Below are 18734 nucleotides of genomic sequence, written 5' to 3'. Positions count from 1 at the left end.
GCAGCTGTCTACACACCACCTGCGCATCCTCAATATCCCATAAGTCACCACACACTGTCCCCCATGAGCCGCTGTGGAAAACCTCCAACCTTCCTGCACAGTCTCCCCCAGAACCAACCAGCCTGATGGAGCTGTGAGCTGATTTAAACTTACCTACACACACAAACACACACAAAAACACGCATTACAGCTGTGGCTCATTCCTTGGCCCTCTACATAAAGAAGAAAGTTAATCTTTTGACTGTGAAATGAACAATAAATACTGCAATATATTTTTGGGAAGATTATTTTAAGAATATTCTTTTGATATTTAGCTGCTGTCATTCTTACCAGAGCAGGTGATGGAGAGCTGTTCTCTGGAGCTGCAGTTGACTGCTTGTGTGCTGCTGCAGTTCCCCAGATGAGCTTCTCTCCCAGAACAATTGAAACCCATCACGCACATGTGTTTGTGTTCAGGACTGGATGGAGAGGAGCTGGAGAAGCTGAACACAGAGCCACAGCTCAGCTGTCTGCAGATGACAGAGGCCTCAGACTCACTACAGGAGTCCAGCAGAACTCTCCTCCAGTCCTTCCTGAAGTACACCTCCACCTCCCCCTCACACTCCATCCCTCCAGACAACCGCACTCGCCCCTCATTAAATGCTCATAAATGAGAGGAACCTGAATAGGAAAAAAATATCACTTAACTAAAAACCTTGTTTGACTGAGGGTACCTTACACAGACATTTCTGAGATAGACTACAAAATTCTCACCACTGCAGATGACTACAGCATCCTGTTTATGAGAGCATGCAGTTCGACTCCATGATGAAATGGGACATTTTGACAGGTGTGTTTCGTTCCCTTTACAATCAAACACATCAGCCCAGATCCGGCCGCTCCCCTCCCAAACCAGTCTGACCCCAACACAGCCACAGCACTCCCACACTTCAGCTGACCACAGAGGACACTGGCAGCTCTCATATCCCAGCTTACATCACACACTGTGCCCCACTCATTGAGGTACTGGAGCTCCACTCGACCAGAACAGGAGTCAGAGCCGTTCGCCAGCCGAGCCTGAGTGTGACCTGAATCAACATCACATTACAGGAATTAACATGAATAAGAGCATTTCAGTGCCATCCTGTAACAAGCAGTGGAGTTGAACTCAATTAAAAATGAATGCTTTACCAGCACACACCAGGCCCACATCACTGTCATGAGTGCAGTTATGTGAAGGTGATGTTGGACAGAAAGAAATCTGAAATTCGTTGCCTCTACACTGAAGCTCCTTTGACCACACCTGACCCTCCCCTCTGCCAAAAGCAGCTGCTCCCAGCACCTCCACAGGAAGCCCACAGCCCAACTCTCGACACACAACCTCTGCATCCTGCTGGTCAAAGTCAGCATCACCCGCTGTGGACCAGGTCTCTCCATGAAGCACCTCCACTCTCCCAGAGCACAGATGGAAACTATCAGTAAGTCTGGACTTTCTGTGACCTGTGGAATTGGAAGGACATTAACACACACATGTTCTGGTCCTCTTACCTGAGAGAGGCTCCTCATCCACATCCTCACATCCTGAATGTTGTTCTTCAGAGAGGATACTTCCTGTTAGAGGAGAGCAGAACAGACATCAAACACATTCAGAATACAGAACCACCCACAATCCTCTGAGTGCTGTGGATCATTGTAAACTGGGTTGGTTACAGGAAATAATATCAGTGCAGACAGTAGAGGGCGTTCTCAGATACCACACTCAACACATACTCAATCACTGACACACTATGTCACTCAGTCTCTGGTCACTCACTCGGTCAATTAATCACTCACTCGTTCACTTTCTCTGTCACTTGCTCACTTACTCATTCTGTCGCTTGGTAACTCATTCGGTCATGAAGTCACGTATTCACTCCCTTGGTCACTCATTTACTTGGTCATTAATTGAGTCATTCATTACCCAATATATTCTGTCACACCTGCAGCTGTGTGGTTTCTCTGTATGTCCAAAAATGGTTTTACAGGAATTACTCAGTTTAACTTCAGCAGAATTAACACACTAAACTACATGTAGATCTACTCTAACTGCATGTTTCATCTAATATACACTAAACTCTCATTTAACTTTTACATTTTTAAATTAAATTTAATTCATTTCTGTTACACTGTTGAATCATTATAAAATAACATTATACCTTCAAGAACATTAAATATTGCTTTGATCACTGAGAGTGAACAGGTACAGCTGTGTGTCTCCTGTTATGTTTAATGTAAATATACTTTAATATAATAACCTTCACGTAGAACAGTCATATATCACTCACCTCTTTGAGTTGAGTCATTTGTTTTAGTGACGTATCTGCGGTCGATCTCCTCATAGACTGCCTCAGTCAGAGTCTTACGCCTCCTCTTAGAGAGCACTGTGAGGGAGACAGAGAGAAACATGGAGCCAGTTCAGTAGAAGAGAAGACTGATGACAGACTGAAGGACTAATGATGTTTAGAGAATGTACAGAAAGTGGATTGTAGATGATCTCTGAATCTCTCTACCTCTCCTGAGCACTCTGTTCTGGTAAAACAGCACAACCAGAAGCACTAAGGCCAGGAAGAGCACCGCTCCCAGAACCAGGAGAGGCACTGGATAGATGGACGGAACTGCAGCTGGAACAGTTTCTAGAGGAATGCTCTTTACTGACTCACCAACTGAAAATAAAAATATAGCATAGAAAATGTCTAGATCACTGAACAATCTATTTAGAAACAATTAAAAAATGACCAAAAAATAGCTGTGAAAAAAAAGTACCTGTGGTGATGGAGGTGGTGGTTTTTGTTGTGGGTGTAGTAGTAGAAGGTACAGATATGTCTGTAAATACGGAAACAGAACATAAAAATAAGCAACCAACAAAGCACAAAACCTAAATACTGACCAAAATTGGAGCTCAGTAGCCTGATTTTAATGTTACAGGTAAAGAAGTGCAAATGCCAAAGTAGCTTTAGACAACATTAGCAAATTCACTTTTAACGCAGGCCTGGAGATTATTAACACTGGGATAAAACTGATTCCTTTGGAATCAGAAACTCCAAAATCCAGAAGCTCCTCTGACCTGCACAGGTGACTCCAGCATCCTGACTGTGAGAGCAGTCAGTGTGGTTCTTCAGGGAATGAGGACAGTCCCACAGGTGAATCTCATGCCCTCTACACTTTACTCTGTTCAGCCAAATAGACCCTTCACCAGCACCAAAGACAGCACTCCCATCAGCACTCAGCGCCGGCCCACAACCCAGCTGCCTGCAGACCACCTGAGCATCCCTGATGTCCCACAGTTCAGCACAGACGGAGCCCCATATTTTATTATGATACACCTCCAGCCTCCCAGAGCAGATTCCATTTCCTCCCATCAGCCTGAGAGGCAGGCGATCTACATAACACACATCACACATGAGGAGACACAGAAACACTGACAAACAAGACTCATCACAGAATTAATGACAGTAGAGCTTTAAATTACAACATAGTTTTTCAGTCTTTGTAAATGTACTGATTAAAAGGTCATGAATGTTTGAATGAAGAAGCAAAATGATGTTTGTAACATGAGTGTGATTAATGTTCTGCTCTAGTTAATGAAATATCATCCATATAAGTTTGCAGTTCTTACTTGAGCACTGTCTGTGATGAGGAGATGAAGAACATTTCAGGTGGCTTCGTAACACACAATCATTTTTCTCTTCTGTGAGTATATTAAGATAATTCATTAATCATTGAGCTGTTACACAAAGATTTTGCTTAAAGATTTATTTCTCTTGAACATTTAGCTCTGTTGATTGATTTGGTCTGGTGGCAAAATACCAAAAAAACTTTTTGACATTCTATTCATGTCATCCTACAAAACTACTATAAACTCCCTACCTAAGCAGGTAATTTGAGCCACCTCACTGTTTTTATCACAGTAGTTCTGTCTCCAGGGTGAAGATGGACAATGCCACAGAGTGGAGTCATGACTCCTACATTTCAGATTGTCCAGCCAGTTAGGAGCTGATTCCACTCTTGCTTTGGTAGCCCTGTCACTGCCAGATCTTCCACAGTTCAGCTCCTGACAGATGAGACTTATTGTTTCTTCATCCATCCCATTTACACACACATTACCCCAGGTTCCATTGTAGAACACTTCCAGATTCCTCTCACAGCCCTTAGTGAGTCTGATCTCTTTAAACTCTGGTGGGAGAAAGATCAAATTAAGTCTAATTCCCAACCCCCAGTTTTTAAAGAACATTTTTGGTATAGTAAGGAATTCTTCATTTATTAATTCATCCAGTATCTAGAATTCTTTGAGAAAGTTCATTAAAACCTGCAGCTTCTGGAAACAATAATTTCACTTTACCTGAACACACGACTCCTACATCCTCCTTGTGTCCACATTCATCCTCTCCACACTGCTGAAATCTGCAGTTCCACATGGACGTCTCGTTCCCCTCACACTCCACCTCATTCAGCCATATGGGTCCAGTTGCAGGTCCAAACCAGGCTGGTACCGGAGCACTGAGGGCCACTCCACACTGCAGCTGTCTGCAGACCACCTGCACATCCTTAATATCCCACAAGTCATCACACACTGTCCCCCATGATCCTCTGTGGAAAACCTCCAGCCTTCCTGCACAGCCTCCCCCAGAACCAACCAGCCTGATGGAGCTGTGAGCTGGATTAAACTTACCTACACACACACACACACACACACACACACACACACACACACACATTTCTGAGTGAGTGTGGAGAGGCTGCCCTGATATCATGGCAATGTGATGAAAACATTTAAACAGAAAAGAATTCTGTGAAATCAGGTTATTGTTAGTAAGATTTACAAAATATAGAGATTAATGAATAATTAATTGCCTACATGACATTATATACAAATGACCATGTTTGCAGTATGTATATATTATTATTAATTCTACTTCAGGGATTATTTTTATAGGAATGATCAATGCAAATCCTTATTATGTTGTACTATAAGTTCAGCAAAATTTCATTACTTTTTGAATAACTCATATTAAATGTGCTTGGTAATATTACATGAGATATTAATATTTCATTGCACTATAATACATGGACCAATCTACTGAATTAACTGCAGTCCCACAGTAAAAAGACTGTTTAAAAAACAATTAAGTATTCAGACAATACATAATAACAAGTATTATGCTTTGATCTATCCAAACCCAATGCAGTATTAGAGATGATAATCCGCTAATTATATACAAAATCTACACAAATTTATGGGGTACTTTCTATTGGGAAGTGTCTGTCCTAAACTCTAATCCTTATGTTTACACTTGTAGAGATGATACTTTCAAAAATAAATTTTACTGATTTCCTTTTAAGGGAAGTTAAGATATTTAGATCTATCATGAGTTAAATTTTTTAAAGGAAAAAAGCTTTTTTCCAAAAATACGAAAGAATATTCACTACCAAAACAAAAAGAGCTCTAGTCCGTAGGCGGAGCCTTAATTTAGCCACACTCCTGCATTTTAGAGCAGGAAGTGAGGCTGCATCCCTGTCCCTCATGATCACATGGTGAACATTTAGGTCTCATTGTTTTGAAGTGTCCCGAAGTCTGAAAATCATTAAATAATCTTAAAAATGGTCACTACCAAAAGACATATTTTCTACAATTAAATAAACTTTTATGTGTTTTAGTGAGAAATGTTGGATTTTATGTGTTTACAACGGTTCAAAGCTGTGTTTGCTTTTCATGTGCTGGCTAGCATTTTTAAATCCTGCTCAAAATTAGCTAAACTTGTCACTGTCAAAACAGTCACTACTAGAATGTTTGGTAAACAGATGAGCTTCACTCCCAGAACAATTGAAACCCGTCACACACATGTAACTGTGATCAGGACTGGATGTAGAGGAGCTGGAGAAGCTGATCACAGAGCCACAGCCCAGCTGTCTGCAGACCACAGAGGCCTCAGACTCACTACAGGAGTCCAGCAGAACTCTCCTCCAGTCCTGCATGAAGTAAACCTCCACCTCTCCCTCACACTCCATCCCTCCAGACAACCGCACTCGCCCCTCATGAAATGCCAGAGAGGAACCTGGAGAGGAATAACACAATAACGTACATATTTTCTTTTTGACTAAAGATGCGACAGACCTAGTCAAACATTTTTTTTAGAATGGCAGAGTTTTTGTGAAATACATTAGGAGCCACTCACCACTGCAGATGACTCCAGCATCCTGTTCATGAGAGCATGCAGCTCGATTCCATGATGAAATGGGACATTTTGACAGGTGTGTTTCGTTCCCCTGACAATCAAACACATCAGCCCAGATCTGGCCACTCCCCTCCCCAAACCAGTCTGACCCCAACACAGCCACAGCACTCCCACACTTCAGCTGACCACAGAGGACACTGGCAGCTCTCATATTCCAGCTTATATCACACACTGTGCCCCACTCACTGAGGTACTGGAGCTCCACTCGACCAGAACAGTTAGAAGAGTCAGAGCTGCTCACCAGCCGAGCCTGAGTGTGACCTGAACACAGAGCTGAGAGTTTAATGACGTACAGCAACTTGCCAGCTTGAGGATGAACGAATACTTACTGCTCATATAATTTCACACATACTGAATTGCAGTCTTAATTAATTAACAGATTAATTACTGGTACTTAACCAGTAAATGTCAGTCCCACGTCGTTGTCATGGGTGCAGATGTTTTTGCTTGCATTTTTTGTACAGGAGTAAATCTCAGATTCATTCCCTCGACACTGAAGCTCCTCTGACCACACCTGACCCTCCCCTCTGCCAAAAGCAGCTGCTCCCAGCACCTCCACAGGAAGCCCACAGCCCAGCTCTCGACACACAACCTGCGCATCCTTCTGGTCAAAGTCAGCATCACACACTGTGGCCCATTCATTCCTTTTAGGTATTTCTAGTCTTCCAGAACATTCATGAGGACCATCAGTAAATCTGGGTTTGTCACCTGTTTATTTGAATTTTAGAAACATCATGAATATCAAATTAAACTATTAACAGTTCATGTTTTTGTGAGAAAATATTTTACATGTAAGAGTGTTTTGATATTAACATTTTAAGTCATTTTACAGATTTTTAGGAATAATGAGCACTACATCAAAACAACCAACCACGATGTGGTCTCTTATTGTGACATATCATCAAGTAATCATTAAGTAAATCATTAAGTAAATCAGGGTTGGGTCGTGACGGAATACATTTAACGTCGTTACGTAATCAGGATACAAAAAGGAAACTAATCCGTTAAAAAGACAGTAATCAGATTACAGGTACATAAAAACAGAGTGATTACCAGCAGGATTACATTCAAAGCAAACTCATCGTCTTTCACCGAAATTCATTATTTTAATGATGAATATGTCACATAAGTCATGTAGATTTAAAGAGTTTTTAATTTGGGGGAAGTGGGGGGGTCCCACTGCCAGGAGAGAGTTCTGAAGAATCCCCCCTCACAGCAGCAGTTTACAGTTTTTCGTTCAGCCAATTTTTGAAGTTATTATTAAGCAGGGAGCACAGGTAACAACCTAACACGGGGCTCAATTTAACACTGACTCTTTATATTGTTATATGAGGTCAAGCAGCACGTGCTTCTGGCCACATTAACACATTAACATATAACTCACAGCGATTTGCCAGTGTTTTAAAGAGATCTGTGCCAAACAGTGTTTTCAGGGTATGTAAGTAATTTTTTCAACACAAGTTTTTTTCGGTTGCTGAGCTGTTTGGGTAAATCACAAAGTCTAACCTCATATTACTTTAATCGCCATCTTGTTGCCAACAATATAGCGCCATTATGAAGCATTAGATTAGCTCACAGCAAGTGCTGGATAGGTTTAAGTACAGCCCCCATACTGCGGGGTTAGTTGTTACACAGTGTTACAACTAAGCCACCTTTAGTAAACAAAGAGAAATGAAGTGATTTTTGTCCATTCCATATGTTTACAAGGACTTTAAGATGAAAAAGAGAAATCATCTAAAAACAGAGATTTTCTTCTACTTTATAAGTCTTTCAGATGTCAGTATTTTGGTTTTAAATAAGGATATTAATAAAATTGGCATTAACAACTGGTAAAGCTGTATTTATTCAGAAACAATGTTCCATATTTTACTGATGTGTGATGTTTGTATTTGCTGTTCTGCACTGGACAAAAAATACATTTGTCATTGACACATAGTGTCATGTCAGTTTTCATATGTAATTTGATGTGAGTGTATCTATCGATTGAGCTGTCTGTCTGTCTGTCTTATAGGGAGATAATGTATAATGTAGGGAGATAATGTATAATGTAGTTTGGTTGGAAAATATATTTGTTTCTTACAACATAGAATTATATTGAAGTAACTTTGTTTGCACTAATTCATCAGACTTTTCTAGCAACTGACCCTCTGTCTGTTACAGTTAACCCACTCATGGTATAAACTGTAACATTGTGCTTCCTGTCATTTTTGGTGGAATTGTACATGAATGGTAGGCGCTATAAAGTTTGTCTGTAGCAGAGATGTATGTGTCACTATTGTTAAAATTATTTAACAGAAAACGAAATGTGGTAGGTTGTGCTCCGCTCTCCTCCTGTGTTATATTCATTGGTAGGGCTGAGATCTGCAGTGTTTTCCTGAAGATAATCTGACGAGTTTACTCTGGATTTCCACACCTCCAGATTCTACAGTATCTGACTGATCTGATCTGATCTTACATTAAATTCTTTATTCTTGTTTGTTGCTGTTATTTCTTTTTGTTTTGCTGTATTTTTATCTTTATTAAATTAAACATCTTTTATTAAAGAGAAGTAATCCAAAAGTAACAAAGGGTAATCAAATTATTTTAAAATATAAATCCTTTGGATTAGGATACACTTACATTTTTAACAGGTAATCAGTAATCTGATAACAGAATACATTTTTAAAGTAACCCTGCCAACCCTGAAGTAAACTAGTAATCTCACATAGAGTGCTGAATATTAAAATCATATTAATATAAAACACAACTTACCTGAACAGATGACTCCAGCACCTTCTGTACCACAACCATACAAAACATCAATACAGTTCTTCAGTGAAGACTCTGATCCACTACAGTCTGCCTTCATCCCACTAAATCCTGATTCTGATCTAAAACTAACTGATGCGTAGAGCGTTCATACAGCCCAGCTCTCTACACACCACTGCAGCATCAGTCATATCCCACCCATACATACACACTCTATTTCCACTGTCCATCATCATTAACCTCCACTCTCCCAGCACAGCGACTCTCACCACCCACCAACCTCACACTGTCTGTACAACAGGGAGAGAGAGAGAGAGAGAGAGAGAGAGAGAGAGAGAGAGGGAAAGAGAGAGAGAGGGAGAGAGGGAAAGACAGAGAGAGAAAGAGAGATTAAATGAGAATGATAAGTTAATGATCATAAAAATTATTTTGAAATCCTTGTAACTTTTTTGTAACACTTTAATACAGAGTGAATGAGCCACTCACTGAAACAGGACTTACAGTGAAATGATTGGTTTTAATATGATATGATAATTTTAAAAATGGTTGTATGATTTATGATCCAATTACAACAAAAAATTACAACATATTAAACAAAACATTCTGCTAAAAACATGCTGTTCTTTTCATTCCAGGTAAGTGAATTTATTTATATATTAAACTGATAAAGTGTGTCCTTACCAGCTGCGGTGAGTGTGATTGTGGAGGACAGAAGAATGAGAGCCACACAGCTGTCCATCTCCCTCTGACCTGCACACAGTCTGTTCAACTCAGCAGCAGAACAAGCTTCACCTTCACTCCCCCAGAGAGACTGAAGAAACTGATAGAGAGAGAGAGAGAGAGAGAGGCTCCCCACAGCCGCCAATCACACTCACTATGACCTTATTAGAAAGAGGAGAGGAAATCATCAAACATTTTCAGTGACAAATCAGAGGAGCCATTTTTTTCTTTCTCCATATTTATCAAAAGAGCGTCAGCACTGATGAACAGAACTCCACCTCCGTCTCTAGAGGTGTGTGTGTGAGGAGAGACGCTCGCAGCAGTGTGGTGAGAAACACACCAACATACAGGAGACTGACTTCAGAGAGAGGAAACACTCCAGCGTAATACAGCATTAATGCTGCACCTGCAGAGAGCTGATCCACACACTGATAACCATCTCACACACACACACACACACACACACACACACACACAAACACACAAATAAACATCACACACACACACACAGACACACACACAAACACACACAAATAAACATCACACACACACACACACACACACACACACACACACACACACACACACAAACACACACAAATAAACATCGCACACACACACACACACACACATACATGTACTACACTAATAAACTACACACATTCTCTCTCTCTCTCTCTCTCTCTCTCTCTCTCTCTCTCTCTCTCTCTCTCACACACAATAATAAACTACTCATACACTCACACACTGATAAACAACTTATGAACACTGATCATTCAAACATATTGATAAATAACGCACACACACACACACTACACACACACACTACTCTGCGTTAAAATACAGATGAAAAGAAATATTAATTTATCACTCAGAACAGTTTACAATAAACAAATGCAATCATTCAATCATTGGTTTTATTTTACAGATTTGAATTAAGGAATGTGCTGCATTTCAATGATTTTGCAAATTTAGAAAGCACAATATAACAAAATCATGATCATAAGTGAAAAATAAAGAATATAATATAATTTAGTATATATAATGTATTTTTCATCACAATTCAATACACTTTTATCACAATCCTTTAGTTTATCATTTGTACACACATAATTACAGTTTAGCTCTTAGAGAAACATTGTTTTAAGACAGTGTAATACATTTTATTGTCCACAAGGTGGCAGCAGAGGATTAATAATCAGTCAATGTAGTAAAAAAAGAGATTAAAGCTGTGAAGTGCATTTTCACTTAACTGATCAGCTGAGGTCACTGCTGGTGTCCTAATATGACTTCAGTGCTCTCCCATAAATCAATAAATAAATAAATAAATAAATAAATCCACTTTTATTTCATCTTCACTTCAGTTTCACCATCAAGTACCTGCAACTCTATCTACATTAATGCTCTATAGATGTAATGGCACAGGACTACAAAAATAAATGTACAAGAATTTATGATGTAGAAATAACCAAAAAAAAAGTTCAAAATGAAATTCTGTAACAAATCAGGAATAACAGACCAAGCAGGGAAAGCAGCATGACTTAATATACATTTTGATTACAATGAAAAGCATAATGTGGTCTTTTCACCCTAACAACGAAGAGAGATGTATTCATGTTGCTGAAGCCAAAGAGGGAAAGCTGGTGCACAGCAGTGTCACTGTAAAACAGATAACAGAGCACGAGGCCAGTGTCTGTGTAATGCTGGAAAAAGCTCCTCAGGCTTTTAGGACAGATTACTCTATTGTCTGTCAGTCGTCTGTCGTCTGTGGGAACAAGGCAATGAAATTCTCCAGACTGAGTTAACAAGAGGTAATCTTTTAAAACATCTAACCATACAGAGATTCATTTTCTCAGATGAGTTTCCTTTCTCTCCATTTCATTGACCTGTTTTCATAAAGCACATAAACTTTAGGTAGAATAAATATGACAACTAAATTAGTGATCCATTTCTGATGTATCACTAGGCTTCCAAAAAAGACAACCAGCTCATTACTCTAATTATCAGACCCTTAAACTGGTTGCCAGTTTAAAGTGCTGCCACATTCTGCACAAAACACTCATTGGCTTTGGGCCAAAATACATATACTGAATATAACACTAACTGAACTAGTCAGTTACTACAAGTGTTTTCAACTCCAGTGTTGGGACCCACTGTCCTGAAGAGCTTTATGTACTCTCGTCCCCCAGCTGACTTAACCCAACTCATGAGGGGCTTGATAATTGGCTGATAAGCTGGGTCAGGTGTGTTGGGGCAGGAAATGGTTGAAACTTTACAGGACAGTTGGTTTTCTTGGACTGGAGTTGAAATCCACTGAGCTTGTACCTCCTACAGTCATAAACCAAATGTGGTGAGGATGTACTAAACCACCAGCTATAGCTGGAAGTAACTCCCAGAAGATTTCCAATTTATCCCAACTTGATCTGTATTTAGACATTCCTGTTCTCTTGCACCTTTGATTCACTTCTGTACTTTTCTTACTTTTGAATCTTATGTTTTAGAATTTGATATTTTTAGTGTGTTTGAAAATGTTTTATATAAATAAAATTTACTTTCTATGCTCAGGAACAGTTACATTCAGAGCAGAAGATGACTGAGGTATGTAAATTTGTCTAAGTATGAACAAGAACAGTAGACTACATCATTTAATTAAGCACTTTGGAAGCATTTCTAAATAGAGTTTAAGCAAATAATATGTGTGATGTGCTCTCATGTTCACTAGTTGCAGAAGAAACCAAATTGAGGGGCTGATTCTGGCATCAGAGGGTCTGAAAGATGCAACAGCAGCTGTCAGAGATCTGCCTCGATTGGCTCCTTCTTGGACCACCACAGCTGTGACTACAGAACAAGTGGTCACACTGAAAGATACCTTTTCCTGAGCTGTATGTAAAGGTATATCTTATTAAAATTACCAAACCAATCTGTAAGTCATTCATTTGACTGTGAAGCAGATCACGGCTGTCTAGTGGATTATAAATCTGCTTATTAATCAGTATTGACTGGTGATCCACATCAAACTCAGTCCATCAGGACATTAGACTAGATGAAATATTGTTTTGCTTTAATGACTAATTGTGACATTGTGATATTCAAAATTCAGAGTGCAACCTTCAGAGTTGCAGCTGAAACCCTCAACCAAAATAATCTGCTGTTATTAACCAATGTTTTTTTGTTGTTGTTTTTTTTGTTTATTATTATTATTATTATTATTATTATTATTCCCAGCAAAACCTGGGAAGGTTTAATCTCATCTAGGCCCTGATAGACTAAGCTTTATGAAATATTTGTATTTTGAAGCAATGCTGCATAAGAACTATAACTGACTTCATGACACAAATGAGTTTATCTTCTTTAATGCAGAAAATAATCAGAAGGATGGAACCTTTTAAAATTTTAGTAAAGTAGTGATCGACTTCAGTAAATGTTGCTTATTAAACTTTAACAAAGAGTTTGAACATCAGAATAGAAAACTTTGCTTTTATTTTATATGTAGGTATCATGGAAGAACCTGTGCTTTCATCTTGCTGCAATAGTCTTCTTGGCTGCAGGGCTTGTGTGTGAGTCCTCTTCTTAGTGCCTACAGTGCAGAGCAGAGGGTTCAGCAGAAGGTCTTCATAAAGTGGCTGGTCTGTCCGCTGCTTTATCAGTCATCACAGACACTGTTGAGTAAAATCTTCAAGCTGACTGTGTTCTCAGAAGGTAGTGAGGTGTGTTCAGATACAGTAAAAAGGCTTGAACCTAGGTAAAATATTTTTTCAAGAATATTATTTATTTATTTATTTTCTCTTTTGTTCATTTGTTCCAATCACACTTTGATCCATGGTTTTGACCAAGTTGGCATTTAATAAAGTTTTACAAATGAAATCTCTGGTATACTTTTATGATGTTGTTAATGTCTTTTAGTGATTTTAATAAGATGAATTATTGCATCATGGAAAGGTTGGTGGTTATGATTGACAATAAAACTGAAATATCTGGGTACTCTGTAAATACTTGCTCAGCTTGAGCAGTGTGTAGCCAAAAGTGGACACTCTGGTCAGTGAGGATTCCAGCTCTACAGATGTTGGATGATCTTGGCAATCCATTTTGAGCTGGATCATTTGGTAAACCTCTTTTTACAAATGAATGAAAAAGTTGTGTCAACTTGTAACATCTGTGACTCATCTGTGATTAGCTTTCACCAGTTATACTTTTTAATCATCCTATTTATCAAGCTAATAAATTTTTTTAATAACGCAGGCCTAAAGCTGTGTGAGTAGGTGGGTGCATTTCCAAACTTATTTAACATACAAACCTGAAATTCTGTGAGTTTTCCAAGATTTATGACACTGCTAATAACTGATCTGAATGCCAAATTTGAGACACAGTATTTGATTTTGTTGTCATCCATTTTAATCAGTTCCTGCTCAGTCTGTCTGATCAATGCTTCTTTAATTGGATCACTTATCAGTTTAATAATATCAAGAAACTCTCTCCTCAAGAACCTCTCAATCATCAGTGATTCTATTGGCAACACATTAAGGGAAGAATGATAATTACATTGCTGTATGAGTTTTTTTTTTTTATCATTTAAAACAGCTGTTATTAGAAAACGGTCTGGTCGGTTAAAATAATCAGCCGATTGCAATTGATCAATTGTCATGAAAAGTTTCAGTGCATTTGCTGGTCCACCTCACTCTAATTGAACATTCTCCAGCTCATAATCTGGAAATCAATTGAAGTCCACCATCTTTAAGAATTTATTACCTGTGTAAAATGTAAATAGATGTAAATAAAAACAGAATGCAATGATTTGCAAATCACATAGACCCATATTTTATTCACAGTAGAACATAGAACACATATCAGATGTTGAAAGTGAGACATTTTACCATTTCATGAAAAACATTAACTCATTTAGAACTTGATGGCAACAACACATCTCAAAAAAGATAGGACCACGTCTACCATTGTGTAACAGTCTGTAAACGTCTGGGAAGTGAGGAGACCAATTGCTGGAGTTTTGGGAGAGGAATGTTGTTCCATTCTTGTCTGATGTGGGATTCTAGCTGCTCAACAGTCCTGAGTCTTTTTTGCCAGGTTTTTGGTTCATGATGTGCCAAATGTTTTCTGTTGGTGAAAGGCCTGGATTTCAGGCAGGCCAATTCAGCACATGGTGTCCATGGTTTCCAAAAATAATTTCAAATTTTATTTTTCCATTTTGCCTCAGTCCATTTTTATTGAGCTTTGGCCCAGAGAAGATGGCGGCGTTCTGGTTCGTGTTTGACGTATGGCTTCATCTTTGCATGATCCAGCTTTAACTTTTAATTTGTGGATTGCATGGCGAACTGTGTTCACAGGCAATGATTTCTGGAAGTGTTCTTGAGCCCATGCAGTGATTTCCGGTAGAGAATCATGCCTGTTTTCAATGCAGTGCCGCCTGAGGGCCCGAAGATCACGAGCATCCAAAATTGACCGTCATCCTTGTCCCTTGCATACAGGGATTTCTCCAGATTCTCTGAATCTTTTAATGATATTCTGTTCTGTAGGTGGTGGGATATCCAAAGTCTTCGCAATTTGATGTTGAGGAACATTTTTCTGAAATTGTTCCACAATTTTTAGATGCAGTTTTTCACAGATTGGTGAACCTCTGCCCATCTTTGCTTCTGAGAGACTCTGCCTCTCTAAAATGCTTTTTTTGTACCCAATCATGTGAGTTAGCTGCAAATTGCTATTTTTACTAGTACCACTTACTTTTCCAGCCTTTTGTTGCACCTGTCCCAACTTTTTTGTGATGTGTCGCTGCTATCAAGTTCTAAATGAGTTAATGTTTTTCATAAAATGGTAAAATGTCTCACTTTCAACATCTGATATGTGTTCTATGTTCTACTATGAATATAATATAGGTCTATGTGATTTGCAAATGATTGCATTCTGTTTTTATTTACATTTATTTACATTTTATACAGCATCCCAACTTCTTTGGAATTGGGGTTGTAGAAGAAAGTGACAAGAAAGTGAGGGACATCTCAGCTGGTAAAAAGAGTATCTAAAACACAATAGCAGGTAAGTAGTTGGGTAGCAACCGTACACATAAGTAATTCTTGAAATCCAAGCACCTGCTGAAATGGCTCAACCTCCAGCCACCTAAGTGTGACCTGATATTTGTTCATGTTTGGAAGGTCTGACAGAGGATGTCAAGGTAGAGATTCATGACTGTGTTGGTTTACATCATTAGTTAAGAGCAACCTAGGTGTGAGGGCATGCATATTAACGCTTGTTAGTGTGTGTGTGTGTTTGAGCAGGCTAGGTATGGCGTGAGGATGATTGTACTAGTGCTGATAAGGTGTGTGTGTGTGTGTGTCTTTAAGCAGGTTAGGTATGTGTGAGGGTGATTGTACTAGTGCTGATAAGGTGTGTGTGGTGTATGAGAATTTGTGTGGTATAGCCTAGTAGGTGTATTTGCGGGTGTGTAATAGAGCTGGTTAGGTGTGTGTGAGAGTGTATGTTTTAGAGCTTGTTAGATGTACAGTATGTGTGGGTGTGTGTAGTAGAGCTAGTTAGATGTGTGTGTGTGTGTGCATGTGTGTGTGTGTGTGAGCATGTGTGTGTGTGGTACAGTTGGTTAGATGTGTGTGCGGGTGTGTGTGGTAGAGCTATTTAGGTGTGTGTGTGATTAGCTCCTCATAAGCGCTGTTCTGGACGCTGTCCAGGGTCCTGCAGGATCTTGAACTCTGTGCTGCTGAATTAGAGCGACTGCAGCTGATCTGAGGGCTTCGAGCACCCAGTAGGAGTTTCACATCATCAGAAGAGCATCAATTTCCATTCATCCTGATTCTCTGTGTAGATAAATGTAAGTCTTTGAAAATCTTATCTACTCAGTTTGTCTCATTATAACTTAATCTGACGTCCCAGATCAGTGCAATATTTATGCTGGCCTTGCTGGAAGTACCATGCCCCTAGTCATCCTAAGCATCTACTCAAATAATTTCAGGAGAACCAGAATTCTGTTTCTGGCTTTTACTTTAATTTTCTGATTTATTTTTCTTTCTTTTCTTGTAAAAATGTAACAAGGCCAAATGACACATCGACATTACAAGCATGTCAAGATAAGTATTTACAGCAAATGTATCACAGTAGATAAAGGTGAGTATGCTAACAGGTAAACACAAGATGAGCATAGAAGATTAGTTTAGCAGTATTCATATGTTAACATCTAATAAAGTAAACAGTGGGCATTCTCATGCAGCTGTGAAACAGTGGGAGTTCTCATGCAGCTGTGAAAATTTAATATTTATATTTATTATATAATATTATATATTATTTAATATATGTCTTACAGTCATCTATAATACTTGTGTAGTATGTTATACTATACTTTATATCTTTTTTCATAAGAAATAGTTCCACTAAAAATGAATGAACTCGTCAAATCGAATTACCTTTCCAAGAACAGTGTGGTTAATTTTGATTCTCATAGTAGCCAGTATGTGACAGAAAGATACTGGACACAGTGAACACAGGGGCTGCTGGCTATAATTATGTTTGACTTCAAAGCCTTTGATACACTTTTTACAGGCGTATTTCTGTACTAGCAGTCAATTGTCCAGCCAAACTAGCCCATTACTAGAGGTGTAAGTAACGAATTACATTTACTTACATTTACATTTAATTTTTAATAAAATACTTCTAATAACAAAGCACAGTGTAGCGTGCTTTGCTGTTTTAATTCATAAACGGATCAGAACTTTTTGAGCAAAGTGAGTCTGCGGCAGGATGTTTAGAAGGACCAATAGTAAATTTATGGCTGACTGCTAAAGACATGTCTCACAGCCCCCATTTGCCCCCCCCCCCTTTTTGGCAACCTGGTGCAGAAGTGGGTAGGGGGGGTGGCTCCCCTCAGAACAGACCTACTTTGACCCAGAGGTCTGAAGACTTTCTTTTTCTTTTGACTAACAGTTTAAGGGCAACATAATGGAACGTCATGCCACCCCTTTATAAACATCCTGAAGAGACCTTTGGACATCACTGAAGTAAATTTTAGGATACTGATAAATTGTGACTTTTGAAAATTCCTTTCCCTCTCTCTCACACCCATACATCTCACCTTCCCCCACAAAGAGAGACATCTTACCTAAAACAAAGGCCAAACATGGACCACCAATCAACTCTGGGTGAGGGGACTGTTGAGACCTCACGAATCCCTGAGCAGACCCCTCGGTGTGGCCAGATACTCTTAAGTGCATTCCTTCAGTATCATAAATTTGGGGTCTGTGCAGAGGCTAGGCTCCTGAGAGCCCTGCTTTCTGGCAAATTATTCACAATGTGATCTTTAATCAAGTATCAATCAAATGCCTTTCCTTTATCAAACTGTGAAGAACACCTCTGTTACTGTTAACATGTTGCCTTGTCAGGCGTGAATTGATTAATCCCTGCCAAAGGGAATTAATACCTAACTTTCTACACTATATTCTTTTATATTCTAGTAGTTATTTTGATTCTTGGATTGTAACCCTTCCTCACTGATCTAGGTTATTGTATTCATCTTTGATCATTCACAGCTATGTTCATTTCACCCATTATATAATTTTTCTTTTTCTTTTGTTTGAGAAACAACCCATGTATTTCATGATCACTGTTAATCTTATATATCTGCTTTTCTTGCAAGTCTTCTTGTAGTGTTATTAGAAGTAGGATTCTAAAGTTTGTAGCTTGTGTGACTATGTACACTTTAATCATAGAGTTTCTCCCAACATATTTACAGAATTATTGATGATTACGTACTCACTTATTTTACTCTGAGTTATTATGTAACCGTTCATGTAAGCATTGTTTAGAAATAGTAATGTGACATATAACCTCGAAATTGACTTAACAATTTAATTCTTTGTCTAAGTAGTTCCTACTTTTTATATGACTAGAATGGTTAAGGATTCAACTTATTGTATGTAACCATATCATGGTTAACGTTAAGGGATAATGATCTGTAAGCTCCATAGTCATTTGCAATAGTCACTATGGAAACAATAATGTTTT

The 18734-nt window shown here is 38.8% G+C and overlaps 2 protein-coding genes across 2 annotated transcripts; both read right to left on the bottom strand.

Annotated features, from left to right (window-relative positions):
• Nucleotides 1–615: 615 nt before the first annotated feature.
• Nucleotides 616–1848, bottom strand: LOC118811217 (scavenger receptor cysteine-rich type 1 protein M130-like). Its single transcript, XM_036575379.1, has 4 exons — nucleotides 1845–1848; nucleotides 1528–1590; nucleotides 1171–1479; nucleotides 616–1067 (listed from the first exon to the last, which is right to left on the bottom strand). The coding sequence occupies exons 1-4, from the start codon at nucleotides 1846–1848 to the stop codon at nucleotides 766–768; spliced, it is 678 nt and encodes a 225-aa protein (XP_036431272.1). The 3' UTR covers nucleotides 616–765.
• A 1818-nt stretch (nucleotides 1849–3666) lies between these two features.
• Nucleotides 3667–17827, bottom strand: LOC118811216 (scavenger receptor cysteine-rich type 1 protein M130-like). The gene is made up of 5 exons (XM_036575378.1): nucleotides 17806–17827; nucleotides 6438–6512; nucleotides 5955–6071; nucleotides 4358–4627; nucleotides 3667–4191 (listed from the first exon to the last, which is right to left on the bottom strand). The coding sequence occupies exons 1-5, from the start codon at nucleotides 17825–17827 to the stop codon at nucleotides 3860–3862; spliced, it is 816 nt and encodes a 271-aa protein (XP_036431271.1). The 3' UTR covers nucleotides 3667–3859.
• Nucleotides 17828–18734: the final 907 nt, after the last annotated feature.

The sequence above is a fragment of the Colossoma macropomum genome, unplaced genomic scaffold, assembly GCF_904425465.1.
Source record: "Colossoma macropomum unplaced genomic scaffold, Colossoma_macropomum, whole genome shotgun sequence".
NCBI classification, from domain to species: Eukaryota; Metazoa; Chordata; class Actinopteri; order Characiformes; family Serrasalmidae; genus Colossoma; species Colossoma macropomum.
Note: the sequence above shows the minus strand (reverse complement) of the source record. Positions and strands in the feature narration are given on the sequence as shown.

Excerpts from the sequence above, each read along its gene's own strand:
- LOC118811217 (XM_036575379.1), bottom strand. Across the intron at positions 1,480-1,527 it reads GGATGAGGAGCCTCTCTCAG|GTCACAGAAAGTCCAGACTT; the intron begins GTAAGAGGACCA and ends CCAATTCCACAG. Across the intron at positions 1,068-1,170 it reads TGTGGGCCTGGTGTGTGCTG|GTCACACTCAGGCTCGGCTG; the intron begins GTAAAGCATTCA and ends ATGTTGATTCAG.
- LOC118811216 (XM_036575378.1), bottom strand. The coding sequence starts at position 17,827 with ATGTCTCTCTTTGTGGGGGAAG. Across the intron at positions 6,072-6,437 it reads AGTGGAGCTCCAGTACCTCA|GTTCCTCTCTGGCATTTCAT; the intron begins GTGAGTGGGGCA and ends ATTCCTCTCCAG. Across the intron at positions 4,628-5,954 it reads AGTTCTGCTGGACTCCTGTA|GAAGGCTGGAGGTTTTCCAC; the intron begins GTGAGTCTGAGG and ends GAGGCTGTGCAG.